The sequence below is a fragment of the Puma concolor genome, chromosome C1 (assembly GCF_028749965.1).
Source record: "Puma concolor isolate L17-30 chromosome C1, mPumCon1.1.hap2, whole genome shotgun sequence".
In the NCBI taxonomy this organism is placed as follows: domain Eukaryota; kingdom Metazoa; phylum Chordata; class Mammalia; order Carnivora; family Felidae; genus Puma; species Puma concolor.
The window spans coordinates 43,671,256-43,694,744 of NC_141674.1; the positions used below are offsets into that span (position 1 = coordinate 43,671,256).

Genomic DNA, 23,489 nt, shown 5'->3' on the forward strand with positions numbered 1-23,489 from the left:
AAAGTGGCAATAATGAAGATGGATCAGAAAGGACAAGATCCACAAGAGACAATTAGGAGGCAGTCTACCACAACTGCCCACAGCCAAAGTTTACAGCCTGTGCCTGAAGGAAGGCAGTGGCAATGGGAACGTTTTGAAAAGAACTGCAGCCATGTTTTCTGTCTACTGAACACCAGTCGTGGATAACATAGGTGATAAAGAACAAGTAAAACTTAAGGACTCAAAGCGTTTAGCTTGGAATACAGCCTCTGCTAAGACCACACCACAGTCTTTCCAATTCTGGACATTCCTTCCCACTTCTTAACCCTAGTAATCAATAAGCTATTTATTTTGCACCTACTAGGTAGACCACCCCTGCATGAAACTCTTGCCCATTCCCTGCCCCAATTCCCACGCAGGTCATCCCTCTCATTCCAACCAGCTTCCTCTTGGGACTCCTCTCCCACCCCATAACAAGTCACTCAGGACGTCCCGCTCGCACACACTAATCAGCTTTCCTCAGCCCGCTCCGCCCACCCTATAACCAGATTCCACTCGGGATGCCCCCAGCACATTCCCGTAATCGGTTCCTCGGGTCGCCCCCTCCCCACGCGCTCCCCACGCGCTCCCCACGCTACGCTGGAGCCGCCCCCCACCCACCCGCTCATCGCGCACGCGCGTTTAGCACCCGCCCGCCAGGCCCGACTGCAGCGACGGTTCGAGCGCGCGCCACAGCGCGCGCAGCACTCACGCGCCACAAAATGTCCCGCGACCCGCCGGCGGAGGGCCGACTCGCAGCCGTGGCCATGGTGATGGCGGCCCCGACTCTGAGGGGTGCAGGAGACAGTGTGCCCGCCCGCCACAGCAGTTCAAAGGGAGAAAGGCCCCACGAGGTCCCTGTTGGGGCTGCCTCAAACGCTGCCTGAGTGAAGCCCGGCCCGGGCCCCAACCAATCCCTTCGAGGCTTCTTCTGGACAGGCGCAACGCGCCAGAACTGCCCCACCGACACGTTCCCCAAAGGGAGCTGGGACTTCAGGACCCGCCCCCAGCGTCCAAAAGGTCTCCCCGAAGCAGGGACCAGCGGGGCGCCAGAGACTGGGGGCGGCGCTGCATGCTGGGAACTGTAGTCTCGACCGCAGTCTAGGAGCAAGGGGAGCGTTGCATTCTGGGACTCAGTTCCAAAGTGCGGCATGCCGGGAGTGGAAGTCTTCCCAGAAGTACCTTGTGGCATGCTGGGAATCGTAGTCTTTTATAAAGCCGATAATATGAACAGTGACAATTGGTCGGAATTTTACAGTTAGATCTGGCAAAATGATCGGCCCTTATTTCTCCCAGTTTTCTTTATCGACTGCCTGAAAGTGAAATCAAAGGATGGTGTGGCCTTCTCCACAGAGGTACTTACTAATTTTACTGATGGAAAAAATTTTCTTTCCATAAAGGTGAATTTGGTTTCCTAAGATCTAGTTCCTAGTTCCAGCTCTGCCACTTGCTAAGTGGAATGTCTTGACCCTCTCTTAGCCTCCATTTCTTCACCTATAAAATAAAGATAAAAATAAAAGCATCCAGTGATGTTGCCAAGATATGATAAAATGCTATACAAATATTAATTTCCTGCCAGTAAGGAAAAAGGTTTTTACCAACCCAAGTCCCACTTCATGAAATCTTCTCTGATTGCAGCAGCCCTCAGTGGGATCCCTGGAGGCATACTGCTAACACCTTTTAATACCCAATTACATACCACGGTCAATGTTCAGTACTCTAGTAACAGAGATTCAGTGATTTACTGACTGGAGAAAGTCCCAGTCTAGTGAGAGAAATTGAGATCACACATAGTGCTTTGTAATGTTTGCTAGTAATGGTTTCCTGAGTTGCTTTAAGATTATATTCACTTCCAAAAACATGTTAATATCAATCATGTCTGAAGCACTGAAGAACAAACTGGGAATACAAAGGTAGATCAGGTATCTGACAACCTTCTATCTGGTGGTAGAGAAAGATTATAAAGAATCAGTCTAAATGAGTGTCCTTAAACACACCCCAGGAGGTACGCCTGGGTGGCTCTGTCGGTTAAGTGTCCTACTTCGGCTCAGGTCATGATCTCACGGTTCGGTTCATGAGTTCGAGCCCCACGTCGGGCTGCCTGGAGCCTGCTTAGGATTCTGTCTCCCTCTCTCTCTGCCCCTCCCTACTCACACTCTCTCTCTCTCACTCTCAAAAATAAACAAACATTAAAAAAAAATTAAACACTCCAGGTTACTTGCGATCAGATTACCTTGTTTAGTTCCTTTAGTATCTTGTTCAGACTACTGGTTGTCTACCCTATCTATTCTTCCCTTACTTCTTAGAAGTAGAATCCCCAATTTTTAGCTAGGCATGTGGCTACATTTCCTAGTCTCACTTGCCGCTAGGTGGAGCCAGGTGACTGATGAGTTCAGGTCAATAAAAATGTATTCAAACTGTTACGTGGTAGCTTCCCAGAAACTCCCCTTGAAGGAGAGGTATCCAAGGTCTTTGCCCCTTCTTAAACCCTTCCTCCATCCAGCTGCATGGAATATGGATAAAAGGAGACTTGATTATTTGGAGCAACTAAACCAATCCTTAGGCTACCTGCCCTTACCTCCTGACTTCATTTATACAAGAGACAATTATTTATTGTTTACACCACATTTATTTTTAGAGCACTTACCACAATGTGAAATCATCATGTGTAACTACTTATTTATTGTCTGAGTTCCTCACTAGCATATAAGCTTCACATGGGCAGGGGCTTTGTCTATCCTGTTTATCACTGTTTTGAAATGCCATAACATTCGACAGTAGTCAATAAATGTTTGTTAAATGAACAGAAGAATGAATGGAAGTAACTACATCAGAAAGCGTCTGTTCAGGACAACAAACTTTGTTATCCAAATCAAAGAGGGACTGAATGCAGAGAATTGATAACAAAAGTATTAGAAGGGCTGAACAACATAGGGGAAAAAGAATAGGGTTGCAGTAGCAAAAGGGAGGAGGGAGTCCTTATCCAAACATTATGAAGGTGCTACTCCTGTATTAGAGCCATAAGCACACACGCATGCATGCACACGCGCACACACACACACACACACACACACACACACACACACGAAGGGAGCACCAGTGTTGCTGTTAGAACTACCCCATGGCTGTTGAGCAGGAACTTGCACTATTTCCTTAACTTACTTTAGCTTATTTTGAAATACTAAGTTAGCCTTTTCATGTGATTTTGTGGGTGTGTCTTCTGGAATGTTCTCATATCATTAGGGATATCATTCTGCTCTGTATTTTCATTTTTCTAATAATAACTTCACGATGAGATATGACTGCGGTCCTTTCTGTTGCTCATTTTTCTATGAAATTAATTCTCCTGCACACTTAGGAAGGATGGGTGACTTAGGTTGGCTTCGCTAAATTCAAGATTCTACAGATTCTTTTTCTGTTTTCACAAAGCGTTCAAACACATGGCTTCACACTTTCTGAGACCTCCTGGCTGTGTGCCCTTCCCCCACTCTCCTCTGACTTCCCTTTTCTGTGCCCCAAATATCTCTGGCCTACTCTATCTGTATCCCATTCCTTGCAGTTTCTGCTCTGATGTCCTGGAAAGAGCCTTCGGCTGGTTTTGAGAGTCCACAGGACCTGGACTGCTCCAACTTCTTCAGACCTTACTTCAGACCCCCTGCGCTCATCAGCTGCAAACTGGGTTGCACAAAACTGCCCTCGAATCCAGCTGCTGTTCTCCCACTGGCCTACTGTCCTCTCTAGGGAGTACCTCTTGGCTATTTTGAGGTTCTCTCATTTTTAGATTTCTCAGAAGCTGAGCTGCTTCCCTTTGCTTCTTTCCACAAAAGTGCTAATACCATGTGAGTCTTTGAGTTGCTAGTGGTTTCCACCAGCTTGATTTTTGGGGTTTGATATCTTGTCACCCAGGTTTGTTGTAGATGTTGCCCACAGGTTTTGGTTTTGCTATCCCAGATGTTCTGTTTTTAATGGAGAAATTTGGGGAGATTCAAAAATGCCACTGCCATCTTCTCAGAATTCTTTTCTCTTAAATCTTCATATGATGCCAACCAGTGAAATCAAACTGACAATGGAAAAACCACCATCCATTAACTTTTCTAAAAGTTCCAAGATGTAATAGCTATCTGTCTAAAACTCATTCTGGTTTCATTCAGGGTGGCAGTGTGTCCAGCTAAAGAGCATTTCCCAGCCTCCCTTGCAGCTAGGGATGACCATGTGATACAGTTCTGACCAATGAGATATAAGCATAAGACATTAAATGCAGTTTTGGAAAAAGCTTATTCAAAGGTGGGTCCAACTGGTCAACCCTTTTGCCCTTTCCCTTCTTCCTGTCAAAAGCTGAGCTGAGCTGGAGAGCTGAGCTGCCAGGTGTCTGAGTAGTAAACATGAATAGTTACAGTCAAATCTTAATCATTTACTGTGATGGTATAAGCAAGACACTAAATAGGAGAAAGCACTGACTCCCCTAATGTTCCATTTTTCTCCATGGAACAGTGACAGGCAAGGGTCAGGTGGATTGGTACAGATGTGGCACGGTCTTACTGCCAAAGGATCCCTAAACAAAAGTCGCCTGCCATTTTACAGCCCTGAAGGGTAGGAGGAGGGAGAGGGCTATGGGTAGAAGGGTACTGAATACTGGGTCAGAGTGGAGAAAACATCTTCAAGACCCCAACCTCACCCCAACCCCTGAGTATGTTGGTCTAGCAGAGGCACCTGAGAGAGGCCATGGCTAGGGCCCTCATCCCTTAGCTCCATCAGGAGGCCTCCACAGGAAGGAAGCTGCGCTAGAAATGCAGATTTGCAAAAGAGCAAGGCTGGGGTGATGGTAGGGTGAGCCCAGAGCCCCTGACTGCAACTCCCCTCAGACAGCACAGTGCTAAGGCCATGCACCTAGTCTGGTGTGCAGTGGGCAGCTTTCCCAGAGCCTGTCAGGTAAAGGTCTTTAGGTACATAGCCCCTAACTGTCTATGGTCAAGCCTGAAAGATATAGGGTTCTGGCTTGGAGCTGGACTCCTTACGGCCTACACTTTGCTGGAAGACAGCAGACATCTTGGGATCAGATGATGGCAAATTCATGCTAAAGACTGTTGAACCAAAGAAAAATGAAAAAAAGTCAGACTCCCTAGGGGCATCATGGAGCAGCTATATTAACCTGGGTGGGGCTATCTCTAAACTTCTATTTGTGTGAGAAAAGTAAAAGTACTAATTTGTTTAAGCTATTGCTTTTTAGAATTCTTTTAAGGTTGAATACAATTTGTAAGTGCTTCACGGAGGTCCCAAGAGCAGGGGCCCCCAAATGGCAGGGCCGTCTGGTTCATGAAATGTTCACTGGTCCTTCATAGGTGAGAAAAAATGAACAAAGTAGTCAGCTTCTTTAGTACTGAAATTATGCCCCTCCAGATTATTTGATATTATGATGTTCTCTCTTTTATAAGATGATGGTGCTAATTTATGAGGGTGGTTGTGTCTAACATCCTTACTTAGAAATTAAATCCTGACCAATGTATTAAATAATCTCTAAACATTTTTTTTTAAACTTTACCAGTCATACCACACTTAAAAGTACTCAGTAGTAACTAAATTCTCCCTCAAACATGGATATTTATATGTGCCTGGGAAAAACTCACTACTCTCCTTCACTTTAACGCTTAACAACACTTCTGTGACCAGATGTGTGGGTTTTCCACACCAAGCAATTCTGCCACTAACTGCCTGGAGGTAATACAGACCCAAAGGTTAAGGGCACCCTCCCACAAGACCACGCTGCTGACTTCAGACATCAATTGCTAATAGTGGGTTCCCAGGTTACCCATGATTTCTGTCTGACCTGGCTATAAATTGTTGGTTCCCATGACCTCCTCCCTGAGTTTGACAATTTGCTCACAGAACCCAGGAAAACAGTTTACTCACTATTGCTGATTCATTACCAAGAACATTCTAAAGGATACAAATAAACAGCCAGATGGAGAGATACACAGGGCGAGTTCTAGAAGGGTCCCAGGTACAGGAGCTTCTGTCCCTCTTGGAGTTGGGGTGCACCACCCTCCGGGCATGTGGTTGTATTCACCAACCTAGAAGCTCTCCAAACCCTGTCCTTTTGGGACTTTTATGGAGGCATCATCACATAAGCATGATTGATTATTACCTCCATTTCCAGCCCCTCACCTCTCTCCAGAGAATGGGGAGTGGGGCTGAAAGTTCCAAGCTTCTAATCATGGCCTGGTCTTCCTGGTGACCAGCCCCCTCCAGAGCCTCCCAAGAGTCACCTCATTAGGAAAAAAAAAAGGGTGCCTGGGTGGCTCAGTCGGTTAAGCGTCCGACTCTTGGTTTTGGCTCAGGTCATGATCTCATGGTTTCGTGACTTCAAGCCCCACATCAGACTCCAAGCTGACAGTGTGGAGCCTGCTTGGGATGCTCTGTCTCCCTCTTTCTGCCCCTCCCCCACTTGCACTATCTCTGTCTCTCTCAAAATAAATAAATAAACTTAAAAAAAAAAAATGCTCCAGGGGCACCTGGGTGGCTCAGTCGGCTGAGCGTCCGACTTCGGCTCAGGTCATGATCTCGCGGTTTGTGAGTTTGAGCCCCGCATCAGGCTCTGTGCTGACAGCTCAGAGCCTGGAGCCTGCTTCGGATTCTGTGTCTCCCTTTCTCTCTGCCCCTCCCCTGCCCATGCTCTGTCTCTATCTCAAAAATAAATAAAACATTAAAAAAAAGTTTTTAAGTGTTCCACTACCTAGGAAATTCCAAGAGATTTGGGAGCTCTGTCAGACACTCTTTATCATCCAGGAAATGGCAAGGGTCTTAGCAGCTCGGTCAGAAACAGTGGCAGAGACCAATATATAGATTTATCATTTCACAATATGCTTCTATTCTTCAATCGGAGGAAAGTCCTGCCACTCTTGCTAGGGGACAGGAAGGGGAGGTTGCAAATGGCCTGTACAGGGAATTCACAGGACCCACATGTATAAGAATCACTGCCTTGGGCAGCAGGAGTTAAATTTTAAAGAAAAAGCACCAGGGTACCAGTTCAGAGGGTGACCAGAAGGTACAGACACCAAGTTCTTTGAAGAGTCCTTGAAGATAAAAGAAACACTTAGCGGGGGACCTGGGTGGCTCAGTAGGTTGGGCGTCTGACTTCGGCTCACGTCATGATCTCACAGCTCGTGAGTTCGAGCCCCACGTCGGGCTCTGTGCTGACAGCTCAGAGCCTGAAGCCTGCTTCAGATTCTGTGTCTCCCTCTCTCTCTACCCCTCCTCCGCTCATGCTCTGTCTCTCTCCGTGTCAAAAAATAACAGAGCCTGGAGCCTGCCTTGGATTCTGTGTCTCCCTCTCTCTCTCTCCCCCTCCTCTGCTCATGCTCTGTCTCTCTCTGTCTCAAAAATAAATAAACATTAAAAAGAAAAAAAAAAGAAGAAACACTTAGCTGGAGAAGACGCAGGGGGTGCAGAAGAGCTGTTTTCAAACATCTGAAGTCAACAAAGGGAAGACAGCTCAGACCTGATCTGAGAGGTCCAGGGGCAGAGCTCGGACCAAGCAGTGAAAGCTGCAGAGGTACACACAGGAGTTGTTCGAGGAGGAGATGGCGGCGTTGGAGAGGCCGAGGCTGGTGACTGCCCAGCAGTAATCATGTGACGGTGAGATCCAGGGGCTCAGGGACCTTGTCTGTTTTGTTCACTGCTCTAGTCCCACTACCTAGAATGGTGATCAGCACATAGTAGGTGCACAACCTATACGTGTTAAGTAAATCAGTGGGAGGAATACTCTGCACTTGATGGGAGGTTTGCCAAGGTCATCTTAAGCTCACTGGAGCCGGAATTGGTACGCATCTTCCTTTTTCTGTGTGATCAGCTTTTTAAGTCCCAGTGCGTCTTTGTGGCTGTCTCAGAAATACATTGGAAACTCCTATCCTGAAGAGGGTAACAGAACAGTAGGGAATCAGCAATCCTGACTTGGCAGAAGCTCAGCTTCCTAGGTGCTACACATTTGGAATACAATGTATTTTAAAAGTATCCGTGAGGCGTCACTGGTTTCCCCCCTTAAGGCACCCTAGCCAGAAGTCATGCCACCTCAAAGAGGCACTCAAAGTGCCCTCCAAGTTTTTCCTAAAATGTGTGTGTCAGAATAGGTTGTAAGTGAGCATGGTCTTTAATCCTTCTGTTCCCTACTTCTAGGAAGAATAATTCCAATGTCCCACACCCCAACAGCTAGCGCATTAAATAAATCAAGATTCCCAGCAGCCTCCAGCATACTAAAGATAAAACATCAAGGAAGAACTTGAGATCAAAGTCATGAAATGCAGACAGGCATTCTATGAGGTATTTATTTGCAACAATTAGGTTTGCTTGCTCAGTGTCAGGTCACCAAAGACAAATGTTCAGGCTCCCAGTGGATCCGAACCAAAGTTCATACAGTTTGGCCACTTTAGGATGGCAAGCATTTGGAGAGGAGAGGATCACCTTAGAGGAACATCCAGAACAAAGACATGAGAAGCTCGGGATGGATCCATTCCACGTATCAAGGGCAGACCTAATGTGAAGCATGTCACATGACAGCGAGAGGCAAATGGCAGGAACACATACCACGTTCCCTTGTGTTCCATTCCAAATCAGGGCATAGTCCCGATGGTAATCGACAGTTGAGAAAGAAGAGCTGAAAGACACAGGCGCTGAACAACATTTAATTGCTGTGTGTTAAATTAGGTGACTGGGTTTCAGGGTGACACCTTACAGATAGATGCCAAAGGTGGTGCCATTGCATCAGTTTTCCTGCACTTGGTCGTTCTGCTTTCCTGCAGTAGATGCCACGTCCAAAGGAGACACACGCCAAAACACATAAAAGAGAACTGAAAAACAGAAAGAGGAACTTTTAAGATGAAGAGTCCCCCCACACGGAAAGGAGCTAAACTGCAGGACGGTATTTATGTTTAGAGGTATAGCTTCAATACCAGACAGCCTTGAGCCCTGATTCACGAGCTTCAAGGCTTACCATTGGAGGGAAGATGACATTTTTAAAAGTTTGCCTCCGTTTCTTTGGAAATCCAGTGATTTTTCTCTACCAGACCCCACAGTTACCTTCACCCATCCTTCTTTCTCTTGTCTTTGTGACAGCTGTGTTAGGCGCTAGAGGAGGAAGAAAGTAAATAAGGAGACACATAAAAAGATTTGGGAACTGGGGAACTGTTTGTGGTTGTTGAAACATGAGGTTATGTAGGGGACAATGGCAGGATATGAGGCAGGACAATTAAATTTGAGATAGATCCCACTCTCCCGGGAGTTTAGATTTTGTCTTTTAGACAATAGGAGGCCCCCAAAAAGTTTTTAAATAGAGGAGTGACACAGTTTATAATGTTTTGTAAACCGCTTTGGCTACACATCGGATAGATTAGAAGGAAAAAAAGAAAAGAGATAGAGAAACCCATAAAGTTATTACCACAGTCCAAATGTGAGATGATTAGATACTGAACACCAGGTATAGTACTGATAGGACAGATCTGAGAAACATTTCAGGGGTAGAATAGACAAATTGTGCTGATAGATAAGATGTAGATGATAAGAGAGAGGAATCTACATTGATGATGAAGTTTCTAGCTTGGGTGACTGGGTTGGATTTCTTTTTTTTTTTTTTTTTTTTAACGTTTATTTATTTTTGAGACAGAGAGAGACAGAGCATGAACGGGGGAGGGTCAGAGAGAGAGGGAGACACAGAATCTGAAACAGGCTCTAGGCTCTAAGCGGTCAGCACAGAGCCCGACGCGGGGCTCAAACTCACAGACCGCGAGATCATGACCTGAGCCGAAGTCGGATGCTTAACAGACTGAGCCACCCAGGCGCCCCTGGGTTTCTTAATTAATCCAACAAATACTGAGTGAGGACTCATGTGTCAGATGTGTCAGGCACTGGGTACAGTGATGAATAAGGTAGATGTGGTCCTAACTCTCAAGAAATTACAGTCTAGCGGCAGAAACTACAGAGGAAACAAATACACAAAACATTACTTATGTTAATTACAACTGTATGGTAACTGTGAGAAAGTATGATGAAGAATCTAACCTAGTCTGAAGTAAGGGGCGGTGTGGATGGTAGTGCCATCCACTGAGTCAGGAAAATACAAGGAGGATCGATGGAGGTGGGGGTGAGTTTAATTTCGAACATAATGAATTTGAGTCATCTGTTGGTACACCCAGTTGGGGATTTGCACTAGATGGGAATTTGGAAAGAGGCGCCAGAAATATAGTTAAATCTAAGGGGGGTGGTTAAGAAATGTGGCAGAGAGGGTTTCCTAAAAAATGGCCTTGAACCTAAGAGAATGTGCCAGGCCTCCTTAGAAACCATCAGGGGCAGTATCACACCTAGATGTCGGCATCTGACCACACTAGCAGGGTGGGGCTATGACAGGGGAATCTACCTTAATGGCCCGGCTCCAGAAAAGGGAAATGCTGTCAATAATATATCTGTGAAAAGTGGTTCGAGAAGGGTGAATGCTGGGATTTGCTGGATTGCTAGAACCTAAAGTCCTGACTGGCCTTCTGGTAAACATCAGCTCAGGTTTCTGAAATGCTAAATAAAGGTAGGGACAAACGAGCCCATAGGGCAGGCACTAAAGATCTTATTTTCATAAATATACTCTTTTTCTCTCACCTCTCTAGCTGCCTGTTCCAAATTAATGTCAAGACTAGAGGAGGAAGTGCAGACAGAAAATTCCCTTGCCCTGCTGCCAACCTTTATAGGTAGTCTGTGGGACAGAGGCTGGGAATTCCTGGGGCTTGGGCCAGAGGGTGGCAAGTCAGATGATACTTTGTGCCAGACTTGGCCCATAATGCCACCAACAGCCAGAACCCCCTCACCTCTTCCCTGCCGAACACCCGATTCCTGGCCACTTTTGGCTCCCCACTTTTGGCCCCACTGTGGCACAGGCATGCCCCGTGTCCTGTTCGTCGATACAGCCCTGCACCCAAGCCTGATCGGAGGTGCTCCAATCAGAAGTTCTCTCTTAAATTTAGCAGGGCCTTCTAGTCTGTCTGAGCACATGGGATAGAAAATCAAGGTGTAAAATCTGTGAGGGTAAGGACTTATCACTATTGTTCACCTCAGTCACCCAGCAAAAAGTAGCAAAGGGTAGTTCTCTTTGAATGAATGAAAGTTCCTAAGTAACCTGGCAAACAAACCGAGGATATGTGCATGTGATTGGTGTACCAACTGTCACTCGTTCAAAATGAAGCTTTCCTCAAATGCCTGCTGGATGCTGCGGGTATACTGGTAAATGCATCTCCACTCTCAAGGAATTCTCAGTCTAGATTACAATAAATAGAAAAAATTGCCATAACAGAGGAACATACAACGAGCTGTAGGACAGCACAGAGGAGTAAGTATAAACTTCCCCAAGGAGAGGGTATCTGTAGTGGGTCCTGAAGAATAAATAGTGAGCTTCCAAGCAGGCGAGCCAGGGAGGGGAATTCCAGAACTTAAACAAAACGCAACAAAACAAAACAAAACAAAACAAAACAAAACAAAACAAAAATTAAAAGGTTTTAGAGCAATATTCCCAGTAATTAATGGTAATGCTGTTGCTGTTATTATTAGACCATTGTGAGTGCCTGGATACAACAATTAAGTACTTATGTGACAGGCCAATTCTACCACTGCTGGTATTGTTGAAAAGCGAGATCCTCAGGTGAGAAAGGAGATGCAGATATAAGATAAAAGCGATTTAGTGAAAACTCTATAGTGCTACATAAGAACTAAAAGGCTGGGTATGAACTCACAATGTATCTTCTTTAAAAAAATAAATAACCAAGCAAACCACAAATCTGTTTCCCGACTCTGAACAGTGAAAAGGCCCGTAAACAGCCAAGACCCCTACAACGATCTGGCAGTTTACCACTTCCCCACTGAACAGGACCGAGGCTCCTTCGAGACATGACTCAACCTGGGTCTCGGACAGGAAATGTTCAGAATAAGCCCGGAAAATTTTGTTATGACAGATAACAAGGCAGTGATCAGAAACTCTTAGGGCCGTGCCAACAGGACCCAGGCCAATTTGAAGAGCTTCCCATCAGCCAAAGATGGGACAATTTGAGTACTGATAAGCATAATACTTGTGATGGACTGAAATTAGTTGGTCACTGTTGCCGCGTGCTGCTAAACCAACTACTATTTTGAAAATAGGTGAAAAATAAATAATTTATTCTGCTCTTCTATAAAAACTATATCACTGGATAGCCAAAGAGTAGATAAAGGGAAGTTTTTATAAAAGCAATATTCTAGGGGTGCCTGGGTGGCTCAGTTGGTTAAGCGGCAAACTTTGGCTCAGGTCATGATCTCGCAGTTCGCGAGTTTGAGCCCCCTGTTGGGCTCTGTGCTGACAGCTCAGAGCCTGGAGCCTGCTTCAGGTTCTGTGTTTCTGTCTCTCTCTGCCCCTCCCCTACTGATGCTCTGTCTGTCTGTCTCTCTCTCTCAAAAAACATTAAAAAACATTTTTTTAAAGAAATATTCTAGTTAGTAAACAAAGAAGTGAAGATGGAATTGAAATATCACCATTTTAGAAACCCTAATGAATGAACAGATGTAGGCATTGCTTATTAATGGTCACTAATATCAAAGAGTAAAAGAGATAATTACACATTATGAGTTTATGGGTGGAAGAATTTACCACCACATATCAAGTAGTCTTGCCAAAACCAACCAACCGACCAATGCTGAATCTGAACAAACCATTAGATACAACCACCAATTTACAGAAAACAGAAGACAGAGCAACATGTTAAACGACACCGTACAGATACAGTCAGCAGAATCCAGACAGTGAGAAGCTACAGGATAAATGATTCTTCAACAAATACATGGTAAAGGGAGAGAGAGGGAAATGGAGTAGGAATCTATATTTGAAAAACATTTAAGAGATACATCAATAAATTGCAAGATGAAATTCAAACACTAGAGGGCGCCTGGGTGGCGCAGTCGGTTAAGCGTCCGACTTCAGCCAGGTCACGATCTCGCGGTCCGTGAGTTCGAGCCCCGCGTCGGGCTCTGGGCTGATGGCTCGGAGCCTGGAGCCTGTTTCCGATTCTGTGTCTCCCTCTCTCTCTGCCCCTCCCCCGTTCATGCTCTGTCTCTCTCTGTCGCAAAAATAAATAAACGTTGAAAAAAAAAAAAAAAAAAAATTTAAAAAAAAAAAAAGAAATTCAAACACTAGAGTATATTTGATACAGGCATACCTCAGAGATATGGTGGAGATATTCCATACCATGGCAATAAAGTGAACACCACAATAAGGTGAAAGCAAATGAACTTTTTGGTTTTCCAGAGCACATAAAAGTTATGTTTACACTATATTATAGTCTGTTAAATGTGCAATAGCATTAGGTCTAAAAAATGTACACACTTTAATTTAAAAAATACTTTATTGCTAAACAATGCTAAGCATCGTCTGACCTTTCAGCGACTCACAATCTTTTTGCTGGTGGAAGGTCTTGCCTCAGTGGCAATGGCTGCCAAATGATCAGGGTGCTGGTAAGACTGGAGCGGCTGCGGCCATTTCTCAGAAGACATCAATGAAGTCTGACACATGGATTGATTCTTTTCACAAATGATTTCCCTGTAGAGTGTGATGTTGCTTGATAGCATTTTAGTGACAGTAGAACATCTCTCAAAATTGGAAGTCAGTCCTCTCAAACCGTGCCGCTGTTTTATCAACTAGTTTATGTGATCATCTGAATCCTTTGTGGTCATTTCAACAATCTTCACAGCATCGCCACCAGGAGTAGATTCCATCTCAAGAAACCACTTTGTTTGCTCATCCATAAGAAGTAACTGCTCAGGCGCTCAGGTTTTATCATGGGATTGCCGCCATTCAGTCCAACCTTCAGGCTCCACTTGTAATTCTAGTTCTCTTGCCCTTTCCACCCCATCTGCAGTTACTTCCTCCACTGAAGTCTTGAACCCCTCAAAGTCATCCATGAGGGTTGGAATCTTTCAAACTGCTGCTCATGTTCATGACCTCGTCATGAATCACAAATGTTCTTAATGGCATCTAGAATGGTGAATCCTTTCCAGAGGGTCTTTAATTTACTTTGCCCAGATCCACCGAGGAATCACTACAGCAGTGGTAGCCTTATGAAATTTATTTCTTAAATAATATGTCTTGAAAGTCAAAATTACTCCTTGATCCATGGGCTACAGAATGCATGTTGCGTTAGCAGGCATGAAAACAACATTCATCTTGTACATCTCCATCAGAGCTCTTGGGTGACCAGATGTACTGTCAATGAGCAGTAACATTTTGAAAGGAATCTTTTTTTCTGAGCAGGTTGTAAACAGATGTGCTATCATCTAGGGTTTGTTGTTCCATTTATAGAGCACAGAAAGTGGAGATTTAGCATAATTCTTGAGGGTCCTGGGGTTTTATTAATGGTGAATGAACAACGGCTTCAACTTAAAGTCACCAGCTACCTTAGCCCCTAACAAGAGAGCCAGCCTGTCCTTGCAAGCTTTGAGGCCAGGCATTGACTTCTTCCCTTTATAGCCATAAAAGTCCTAGATGGCATCTTCTTCCAACATAAGAAGATCTGCATTGGAAATCTGTTGTTTAGTGTAGCCACCTTCATTTATCATCTTAGCCAGATCTCCTGGATAACTTGCTGCAGCTTCTACATCAGCATTTGCTGCTTCACCTTGTAATTTCATGTTATGGAGATAGCTTCTTTCCTTAAAGCTGTAAACCAACTTCTGGTAGTTCCCAACTTTTCTTCTGCAGCTTCCTCTCGGCCTTCACAGAAATGAAGAAAGTTAGGGCCACGCTCTTGATCAGGTTTTGGCTTAAGGGAATGTTGTGGCTGGTCTTCTATGCAGACCACTCAAACTTTCTCCATATCAGCAATAAGTCTGTTTTACTTTTTTATCTTTCATGTGCTCACTGGGGCTTTTTACTCCCTTCAAGAACTTTTCCTTTGCACTCACAACTTGGCTAACCAGCACAACAGGCCTAATTTTCAGCCTATCTCAGATTTTGACATGCCTTCCTCACTAAGCTTAGTCATTTCTCGCTTTTGTTTTGTTTTGTGTTAACGTTTATTTATTTATTTTGAGAGAGAGAAGAGAGAGAGGGAGACAGAGAATCAGAAGCAGGCCCAGCACTGTCAGCACAGAGCCTGATGCAGGGCTCGAGCTCACGAACAGTGAGAACGAGACCCGAGACAAAGTCATATGTTTAACCAACTGAGCCACCCCGGCACCCGTCATTTCTAGCTTTTGAGTTAAAGTGAGAGACGTGTGTCTCTTCTTACTTGAGCACTTAGACGTCATTGTAGGCTTATTAATTGGCCTAAGTTCAATATCATTGTGTCTTTAACAGAGAAGCCCAAGGAGAGGGAGAGAGATGGGGGAATGGCCAGTCATTGGAGCAGTCAGAACACACATAACCTTTACTGATTAAGTTTACCATCTTATATGGGCGTAGATCATAGCACCGCAAAACAATTACAATAGTAAGTAACATCAAAGATCAGTGATCACAGATCACCATAACAGACATAACGATAATGAAGAAGTTTAAAATATTTCAAGAATTACCAAAACGTGACACAGAAACACAAAGTGAGCAAATGCTTTTGGAAAAATGGTGCCGATAGACCTGGCTACCACAGACCTTCAATTTGTACAAAACACAGTATCTGTGAAGCAATAAGCAAAGCTGAGTAAAAAGGAGGTATGCCTGCATTAAGGAGTTATCATTTTTTTTAGATGTGACTATGGTGTTATGGTCATGTTTTTAAAAGTATCTTTTATAGATTCAGAATTTAAATATTTGTGCATCAAATAATAGGATACCTGAGATTGGCTTCAAATGAATAGGAGGGACTAGATGAGTGTGTGGGTGAAATAAGGCTGACCACAAGCTGACAAACTGTGGAAAGTGAGCCATGGGTATGTGGAGATTCATTATACTGTTCACTCTACTTTTGCCTGTGTTTAAAGACTTTCCACAAAATAAGTTTAAAAAGGAATAAGAAGTTATTGTGTTGACCCACTCTCCAACCCAAGTTCCCCCAAATGACTCCAAAGAAAGAGAACCAGGAAGAAGAGCAATGAAGAAATAGTGCAGAAACTGAAAATGGATTCTCTGTGCAGGGACTTTTCAGACATGGTGTAGAAAATAAGGGGCTGGTAGAAAACAGTGTTAGCCGTGGTATAAAGTCCTGCTGTTTGGATGCTGTGTTAAAGAGGATGATAGCACTGGGTTAAAGCTGATTTCAGAATGGAACTGATGTGTATAAACATAGCAAAAGGGTTTGTAGCTTTAGTTGACCAAAGGAACACTCCTGACCCAAGTGAGTGAAAGGATAATTGCACATAAACCCTAGGTATCAAATCAGGAGGGTTTTAATGACAAAGGAATTTTCTCCAGTCCTCTTCTCATCTTTTATTAAAGCCCCATCACACTGCAGTATAATTATCTGCTGGCCACCTTCCTCCACACAGACCCACTTATCACTGCTCTTGGGAAGGCAGCCCCCGTCTGAATGCGGTCCTTCAGAAACTCCCTCCCACAAGCCAAAGTAAGACTCCCAAGGTAGTTTCTAGGCTTCCCCAGGGTCTTGGCTCAGAGAAGAAATGGCACTGGCCCTCAGGTGATAAGTTAATTTTTAAAAAGGAAGGAAAGAGCAAAGGGAAGAAGGAAGGAAAGGAGGGAAGAAGAAAGCCAAATATTCTCTATAATATCTCAATGACTTATACAGGGGTAATTTCTCTGATCACAAGTAATCAGAAGCTCCTCTGTGATCCTGAGTTTCCAGACAGAGCTCTTCCCATAATCCATGCTATGCTAAGCCCTCCAATGCACAGATTTGTATAAGGAAGGTTATCTGCGAGATTAGAAGCCATTCTTTTTCAGTGAAAGCTGGGAGGCTTAAGATTACAGTAGAAGGCAGCCAGCACATAAATCTACAGTGCCTGGGGCTCTAGACAGACCCCTCATTGGCAAAGCGATTGATGCTTCTGCCAGGGAAGCTCCAAAGAAACTGTTCATCACTATCTCATTTGTAGACGTGAGGCCAAATGGAGACACTGACACCCAAGTTTATAGATCTGAGCAAAGCCCAAAGGTGTCAAATTTGTATAAATCAGGATGGGAGGTCTGCAAAGGTCCTAGGGTCCAGGCTTTTCTCAGATGCCAGTTTCTGACTCTCTGAAGGTTTACAGCACCTGGGACATTAGTCGGAGCCTTCATAATAAAATATAAGGAAGGAACTCAAGTCCTAATGCAAGAGCAGACTGAAAGAGCCCCTCACCCAGGCTGGTATCAGGTATTCTCGACCAAGGCAGAGAGATCCAAGCACCTGTTGCCCTTGTGGTCTCTACCTCTATCCTCCAGCTGAGCTCAGATTTTCTTATTCCCAGTGAGGTGAGCCCACATCGCATCATTGTGTCCCAATGAACAACCTATGACCTCACCTTCCCAAATGCCATGGGAAGCTGACCACTCTTCAGAAAAACAGGTAATTGATTGCTTCTGCTCAACCTTCAGGGCCAGACTCAAACAAGATCCCTTCTGCGAAGCCTTCCCTCAGGCCAAATGAGTCAGTGCTTCTGTGCTCCCACCGCGCTCATCAATTCACAATTTGGGTAGGGCACTGCTCACATAATATGCTTATTATCTGTTTAGCTATTTTACCCATGGACCGAGGCTCCCCATGGAAGATTGCATCTGATTCGCTAGGTCCCCAGTGCCTGGTCCATGGGGGACCACAGAGTCACCTCAAGTAAACACTGAGCGACAGAGTAAATGATGTCTGGAACTCCGTGAGCCAAGACACCTCTGGTAAAAGCCCACATCCCACTCTTGCCTTAATCTTACAAAGGGTCACCTCCAACCACCCAACTTTGACTGAACACTCGCTCTGTCTGTGCCAGGCAGGCATTGGGCCAAGCACTGGGGAGTCCAAGTCCAATTAGACTCAGTCTCTTCCCCATGAAACTCAATCTCAGGAAGAGACCCGCCTTGTCCTAGGGCCTTCTCTGCAACAGTCGATGAAATCCATCTGCAAGAGGAGCTGAACAAATGTGCAGACAATCAAACCATGAGGCAAACAAGCTACCCACATGCTCATTCTAAGGCGGTGGGCTGCAAAAACAGCCCACTGAGGTAATGGAGGAAAAATGTTAGAACTTCTATTAATATCTATTTTTCATCAAAAAAAGAAGAAACTACGCTTTAATAGTTACTGTATGGATTGACAACAAAATACGTAAACACCTACACACATATTACTAGAGTATGTGCTTGTGGCAGACAGAGAGCAAAATGGCCTCCATACAATGTACACGTATATTAAATCATGATGTACACTTTAAATACCTGTATCATCTTATTTGTTAATGATTCCTTCATAAAGGTTAAAAATAAAATAAAATTAAAATGCCCTCCAATGATCCCTGCCTCCAGGTATTCATGCCTTTGTATAATCCCCTCCCATTGAGTATGAGCAAGACTTGTAACTTGCTTCTAATCAAAAGAATACAGCAAAGGTGATAGATATCATTTCTATGGTTATTTTATGTTACAGATCTTCTGTCTTCCTGACTGTCAATTATCTCCATTTACAGCTTTGATGACGCTGGTGAGCCTATGGAGAGGCCTATGTGGCAAGAAACTGGGGACAGCCTCCAGCTGACAATTAGCAAGGAAGCCTTCAGTCAACAGGCTACAAGGAAGTGAATCCAGCGAACAACCATGTGAGCTTGGAGGAAGATCCTTCCCCAGTCCAGCTTTCAGATGAGACCCCAGCCCAGGCCAACACTTTGAGCGCAGCCCTGTAAGAGAACCTGAAGGAGAGAACCAAGCTAAGCTATGCCTAGATTCCTGACCCACAGAAACCGCAAACTAATAAATGAGTGTCATTTAAGGTGCTAGGTTTGAGGTAATATCGTTAGGCAGCCATAGATAATTAATACAGCCCTCACATTCTTAAATTCTTAACTGATAGGTTATGCAATCAAACAAGTATGGATTCTATGAACTGAAGCATCTCTAGACCAGCAAAGGAGGGCTCCAAAAAAGAGGCCAAAAGCCAGCAGTGGGAGCCTGGAAGTTTTATTAATAAAAACAACATCAGCCTTCAAGGTAGGAAATCAGAAAAACCTCCAAAATTGGCTTCAGAATACATGAGTTTGGGTCCAAGCTCTGCCTCTAAGAGGTAGGTGAACTTAGTCAACTCAGACTTCTTAAGTCCATCTTCCTCATCTATACAATGGGGTCAATAAGGCTGGTGAGAGTGGACAGAGAGTGATCTGGAAAGTATTTTGCAGAATGAAGTGTGATATTACACATGTTGGTTTGCTACAAAAGTCTGGGATGGCCTTGGGCAAGGCACTGTCCTCTCTTGGCCTCAGCTTCCTTATTATAAAAAGGGGGAGGGAAGCCCATCCTATCTGCAAGGGCTCTGACCTTTGATTCTGACATTACATCCCCATGTGAAGAGAGGAAGAGGGGAAGGAGGGCTGTGACATTTACAATAGTTCCCTAGTCATTCCATTGGTCAGGGCAATTGTCTTACCAATAACCCCGCCAGAGGTGTCTTTGTTTGACCAAGCAAATCTTGTCAATTTGCAAGGCCTGCAACGCAAATTCCCCAACTAAGAGAAAAAATCTACTTATTTGTCAAAAAAGAAATAAAGGGTCAAGGTAAAGTCAGTGAGAACCACCAAATCTCAACACAAATACCAAGCCACTCTCAGAGGGGCAGTAGCTTTGAATCTATCACTGAGTACCTTAACTATGTGCCAGGAGCTTTTTAAACGTGATCTCTAATCTTCACTGCAGTCTTAGAGTATGGGTTGTTTCATTCTTATTTCACAGTTAAGTTGGCCGAGGCTCTGAAAGAGTAAGCTCCTTGCCCCAGGTACACGGCCAGTATAAGGTAGGACCAAGATCTCATTTTAGTTCTGCTTGACTCTATAGGCCCTGGTCTTTGCACCACACTCAATTACTCTGGGAGAGGAGAAGGTCACCCTGTGGTTACAAAACAGACGAAAGGTTCTTGGCCCACAGGGAGATCAGGGGCAGAGTATGGCTTCATTCACTCACTCCACAAACATTTACTGAGCATCCACTGTGTTGTGGTGAGCAATGAAGATAAAGGGTAATACCTATTTCTTGTTCTCATGGAACTGAGTTGAACAGTTCATACCTCAAGAGGACATACCAGTCCACAGAGGACAAATGAATCAATGAATGAACAAATGAATAGGCAGATGGACGCAGAGCGAACAATTAGTAGTTCAAGCACCATTAACAGTAATGTATAATAAAAGCTATAATAGGATCACAAGGTAAGTGATGACGGTTGGAAGAGAGGGAACATTTCAGCCATCTGGAAGAGCAAGTGCAAAGGCATGTGTTCTGGCAAGGGCAAGAGTCCAGCATGGCTGCAGCCTTGGAACATGGAGGAGCTGGAACTGGGAGGCAAGGAATAGGCCATGGAGGAATTGGCTCTCCCTTTACTTCCTTTACTCTAACCAACGGAGCTCACCACCAAAGTGGAATCATCCAAGAGGCCAGAGAGCAAACCAGGCATGAGAATGTGTAAGCTTTGGAGAACCCCGTGAGTAATTCAAGAGAAGTCACGCTCCGGGTCTGAGGCTATGGTGAGAAGTCACAGGGAAACTACAAAAACCACCAGGACTGTAACCAAGTAGAACACACCCACACTGTGCTCCTGGGAAAGGGGCAGAGAGCAGAGGGGAGGGGATGCTAGGACCAGAAGGCAGGAGCTCCTCTCATGAAGAAGCTTAGAGCTCACATCTCCCAAACCTATCAAACCAGGGCCACGTGGATTTCACAGTTGAGGCCTTCAGCTAGAGGACACATATATGCAGACATGCTCGTGCACAAACACCACAGTGAATCGTACGGAGAGACAAAAAGGGTCTGGCCCTCTTGGTTCTTGATGCTAACAGTAATGGAAGTGCTGCGCTTGCCCACTTCTGACTGTACCAAACAGCAAAAAATATAACAAAAAATAATCTCTTACTTTCCTTTTCAGCTGGCCTTGGCTGCTGCAACTGTTTGGTTTGGAGCAGCTGTGGCTGTGGGGAGGTGGTCCATCTCCGGTGCATCAAAAAAGTATGCCTGCAGGAGAAGGAAACCCATGAGGGCGGTTAAAACACAGTGATCTGCTCGAGTGTTCTAGTCTTCATGCCAATAGTATGTCTGGGCTCTCATGGCCCCTATGTTTCCCTCTGACACATTTGTCATCCCACTGAACTACAACCGATTCTGTTTCTGTCCATCTCACTTACTCTACCGTGACTTTTTAAAATTTAGCCACTATTTATTGGGCACTTACTACATCTGACTTCATCTGCATAACAACCCCAGGGGAGTGCTATTGTTATCCTCATTTGACAAATGAGAAACTGAGGCTCAGGGAGGCTGCCATTCAATCATGTGCACATGGCCAATAAGTGGGAGAGTCGCGTCTTTTCTGACTCCAAGCTCCTCAGGCTCTTAATCACTACCTTACAGTCTCTCCTCCTGGGCAAAGACTGTGTCCTTCTTGTCCCTGTGCCACCAGCCTCTGACTCAGGGCCTGGCACACTATGTAAACAGCCAATACTTAATGAACTGAACTACGACAGATTGCTGCTAAACCCGCTGGCTCTTGGTAAAGACCTTCGAAAGAAAGCGCCAGGCAGGACTTACCTCATAATTCTTCAGCGTGAAAATGAAAGGTTTGATAAATGCTTTCAGTCAACATCTGCAATTTAACTGTCAAAAATCAGGAGGAGATAGAAGAGGGAAAAAACCAAGGAGGATCTTCCGACCTGTCTCAAGGTCTGCGAATCTTGACTTTAGCCCAGTAAAATACCTGGGTTGTTCAAAGAAAAGGTGAATCTCTTAACAGATCAAGGATCACTGCACACTTGTGATTCCCCCTTGGAAGTCAGGGCATTGGGATCAAATGGATAAAAAGCCAAGTCAAGAACCATTTTGCCAGCGCTGCTCTCTATCAGCCAGAAGGGGGCACCAACATGACACACTAGAACTTTCCCCAACATACTCCTGTGTTAGCTCTTCAGCAATCCATTTCAAAGTTTCCAGCTACAGGGCGCCCCTAGTTTGTCACATTCCCTGAGCAATCCTATTAGCTCTAAAAGCCTTCCTCCCAGGGTCCCTTCTGGCACTTGTTTTCTGAGGCAGGGAAAGAATGGTCCCTAAATTAACGAGGGGACAGGGGACATCCTGCTAGTGTTGGGCCCCTCCAGATATCGTGAAGGTGGAGCCACAAAGCCCTCATGAGGCAGGAACAGTACCTTTCTTCCAGGCTACCGGACGAAACCCTCATCAGAGGGAATGAGCCAAGAGGCCAGGTTCTAAACCTGGTTTTGCTAGTAACTCGCACAGTAACTCTGGACAAATCACTCCACCCGTGAGTCTCAGTTTTCTAATCTGTGAAATGGAAGGACTGGAAAAAATGACCTCTAAGGTCAAACTGTAATTCTACGGCTCATTAGTTCATTAATTCCACAAATACTTAGCAATAGCCACAGTTGTCATTCAGGGAGTGCCTACTGTGCATCAGGCGCATAGATCATTAACCTACTCGATAATCCTGTAATAGGCAATTTTATCCCCATTTTAAAGATGAGCAAGTGGCAAAGAGATTTTCCCAAAGCTACACAACCCTGTGTCTGAGGGCTTCAATCCAATTGTGTCCGGCTCCAAAAACTACGTTCTTCTTCTCTTCTCCAGTGCTGCCTGCAGTTTGGCACCTAACTTTATGCCCAGTCTAGATCAGACGAGATGGGCGTGTTCAGGGTGGTATGGCCGTAGACTATGTCCAGTCTAGGACGAGGCACTGTGGAGGCCTCAGGATGAAACATCAGGCTTTCTAGGAGTAGGGCTGGGAGTGTCCCCTGGCAGAGAGTTAGGGCACAGGACTGTCCACCATCAGCAGTAACCACGGCAAATGCAGGCTTGTACATCTCCAATACACCAGTCGAGGACGCACCCTCTGGCGCTTCCTTAGTCCTCCCCACCTGGAGTGAGCGTCCACTACCAACTTAGCATACAACTGTGAGCCCTGAGGGGCCCTCGGCAGATAGAGGACTGTCAAACACTTTAGTACATTGAAGCTTTAAAACCCGCAATCCGTGCTCCCTGGGGCAGTGAGAAGCCAAGCTGTGTGGGTCAGCCACTGCCCCTCCCCTGCCAATTCTTCTCCCTTCTGCCCTTCCGCTAATAATAATATCTGCCATTTGCATGGCTTGTATTGTTCATGTTGCATGTATCATTCAGTCCTTACAAAAGTAAAGATGTTCCTGCAGCTCCGTTTTCTAAGTGAGGAGGTAGGGGCCAGAGAGGGGAAATAACCAAAGCAGGGAGCGAAGGAGCTGGGACCAGACCCCATCTCCTAACTTCTGCTCCAACCTCTTGTACTGCACATCTCCAGAAGAGATAAGAGGAGGCCATCTCCAGC

General features: G+C 45.0%; 2 protein-coding genes and 1 long non-coding RNA gene across 6 annotated transcripts in view; 1 reads left to right on the forward strand and 2 right to left on the reverse strand.

Annotated features, from left to right (window-relative positions):
• The window catches only part of NDC1 (NDC1 transmembrane nucleoporin), a 46,334-nt gene extending 45,393 nt beyond the window's left edge, over positions 1 to 941 (reverse strand). For 2 of the 3 annotated variants that reach the window (XR_015254705.1, XM_086717041.1), the window contains exon 1: positions 731 to 941. Coding sequence is in view for 1 of the 3 variants with exons in the window: in XM_086717041.1 (XP_086573167.1) it covers positions 731 to 787 (57 nt within the window). In the remaining 2 variants the exon portion in view is untranslated. The remainder of the gene's footprint in view (positions 1 to 730) is intronic. The other variant, XM_086717042.1, reaches the window with a different exon arrangement.
• A 67-nt stretch (positions 942 to 1,008) lies between these two features.
• On the forward strand, positions 1,009 to 9,044 carry LOC147578023 (uncharacterized). The gene is made up of 2 exons (XR_015254708.1): positions 1,009 to 1,373; positions 8,188 to 9,044. It is a non-coding gene; the product is annotated as an uncharacterized LOC147578023 (long non-coding RNA).
• YIPF1 (Yip1 domain family member 1) overlaps positions 8,311 to 23,489 on the reverse strand; it is a 37,161-nt gene continuing 21,982 nt past the window's right edge. For both annotated transcript variants that reach the window (XM_025935099.2, XM_086717043.1), the window contains 2 exons: positions 21,042 to 21,139; positions 8,311 to 8,858 (listed from right to left, as the gene is read on the reverse strand). In XM_025935099.2, coding sequence (XP_025790884.1) covers positions 21,050 to 21,139 — 90 coding nt within the window. In that variant the 3' untranslated portion in view covers positions 8,311 to 8,858; positions 21,042 to 21,049. The remainder of the gene's footprint in view (positions 8,859 to 21,041; positions 21,140 to 23,489) is intronic.